The sequence below is a fragment of the Malassezia globosa genome, assembly GCF_000181695.2.
Source record: "Malassezia globosa CBS 7966 chromosome Unknown mgl_sf_1011.1, whole genome shotgun sequence".
Taxonomy (NCBI): Eukaryota; Fungi; Basidiomycota; class Malasseziomycetes; order Malasseziales; family Malasseziaceae; genus Malassezia; species Malassezia globosa.
The window spans coordinates 1-2,176 of NW_001849839.1; the positions used below are offsets into that span (position 1 = coordinate 1).

The following is a 2,176-nucleotide window of genomic DNA, read 5'->3' on the forward strand; positions in this document are numbered from 1 at the left end:
GTCCGCTTCACCTCTCCCCCTCCCTTTTCTCTCCTCTCTTTCCCTCTCTCCCCTTCCGTTCTACCTTTCTTGCTCTTGTCTTTTTTTTCTCCTCTCCACTCTTTCTCATGTCGTTCCATCGATGTAGTCAATCAATTTGCCTCCATTGAGTGCATATCGCAATTCTTTCTCATTCTATGTAAATATGTCTACAGATGTGCTTCGTCCATTTTGCGTCTGTTTGTTTCATGTCTGTAGCGACATTCCCTGCATTCATCTTTCTTAGTAATGTGGCCCTCGATCCTCATTCCGTTCTCATTTCATCCGGCTGAGTTGATCTCGATTTCATCATCTTTGCCGCCACTTTCTCTTCCACCTCCATATTTTTGGCCCCTTTTTTGTTCGCACTCGTACTTTGATAAAGTTCTCCCTTTCTTTCCCCTCCACATCATAGTGTCTTTTATGCATCCCCTCTGGCCTTGCAATCTTTTTTTTTTGCCCATCACCACCTCAGCTACGTGTCTTTATGAACGTATGTCATACATATATATGCATATATTTCCATATTTCATACAGGAAAAGTGTATTTCGATTGTTTTCGGTCTGGGCTACTTCTCACAATGTCTTGCGCGTGTTTATACCATGTCTTGACTAGGCAACATATGCCACTCCCCTTTTCTTATCTTTCTTTATAGCAAAGTACCATAAGAAACGCACGTAGTCTCGGGGCATCAGACATATCATGCGCACATTTCGTATCACACGTGTGTTCGTGTCTATTCAGCATCTTCATTCAGAATGGGCCCTAGCTTAAGGTCCCGCTTGCTTTCATATATGTAAGCTGCTTTGCTCGTTGTTATGAGGAAAGGCAGCCACTAATTTATTTATTTACTTTATTCGCCCTCTTACTCTTACCTGTCTCTCCCATCGCCCCACATCTGACTCGCGAGAGTCTGATTGCATTTCATCTGTCTGCATTGACCAGGTCTCGTAACAACTGCTCTTCTACAACTTAACTGGACATTATCGCCTCTACGGTAAGCATGAATCCCACACCAGGGGATTGATTTTGAATTGATAATCCAACTGCGTGCCAAATGAAGAATCAATGTGGTCAGGAACCGTGATACGTAAGCAACGGGACACCAGGTGCCCAGATCTGCCAAACTCCCCAGGTCCACGCCGCGCAGCTGTGGGTCGAGATCAACGGAATATCAAGTTCTTCTACGCAAGCAACAAGCTTTTTTTTTTTTTTTTTTTGCTACTTCAAGTCTAGCCCAGATTTTTTTTTTCTTTTTTCATATCGGATGAATAGGTATATCACGTTCCTTCAAGGACGAACGCAGAGAATCTAAAACTGCTCGAGATACCAAGTCATGCATAGTCGCCTCGATGGGGAAGCACCTGTGATAAAAGTGGGTCTCATCAAGCGCAAAAGTTGAATGCATTTGTCTACACCCGTCCCAGGCGTGCACTGAGCTGAGCACACGCAAACAGGCCGGTCATCGGCCGTGCCAGACTGCCATCGACACGTTCAAGTTGTAATCACACGTGGAACCGAGTCCCCATACATACAATTCATACGTTTATCACACACAAACTATCTTAATAATCATACTTGCTTTGTCTCTCGCGTGCTTATTTGCACACGCACACGTTGTTACCATTGCAGTAACCACCTGGCTTGCCAACCGTAGCGCAGCTGGCCTTGCAGCAAAGACCGCCACCGTTGAAGCCTCCGATGTTGCAAGCAGAGCAAGAGACACGGCTCACGGAGGGTCCGTTGTGCACCTCGAGAGAATCGTCGTCAGACATCAGCAACTTGCCACCGAAGAAGTCCTCAGCACTCTTGAGGTCTTCCTCCTGCGTGTGCGTCTCTTCACCGCGCTTGGTTGAAGCGCCACAGCAGCACTGGCCGTTGGAGTACGATCCACCGTGGTGGCCACGAACACTGCATTCAGCAGCACAGGTCGAGCCAAGGAAGCTTGGGCGTCCGAAGCACAGCGACGACGCCGACACGACCGAGAACAACATGGCCACGAGGGAGAGGACAATGGCAACGCGCATCTTTGAAGATCTTTGTTGGTGGTAGTACTGAAGAGGCATCATTCTTCTTTATATACCTTTTCGCAGCTCGCTATGGCTCCCCGTTCGGTCCGCTGACATACTGTATATGCATCTGATCGTAATTAGCATC

The 2,176-nt window shown here is 47.1% G+C and overlaps 1 protein-coding gene across 1 annotated transcript; it reads right to left on the minus strand.

Annotated features, from left to right (window-relative positions):
- Positions 1-1,617: 1,617 nt before the first annotated feature.
- On the minus strand, positions 1,618-2,088 carry MGL_4278 (uncharacterized protein; the record flags this gene model as incomplete). The annotated part of the gene is made up of 1 exon (XM_001728531.1): positions 1,618-2,088. One exon carries the CDS (start codon positions 2,086-2,088, stop codon positions 1,618-1,620), a length of 471 nt encoding a protein of 156 aa, XP_001728583.1.
- Between the last annotated feature and the right edge of the window lie 88 nt (positions 2,089-2,176).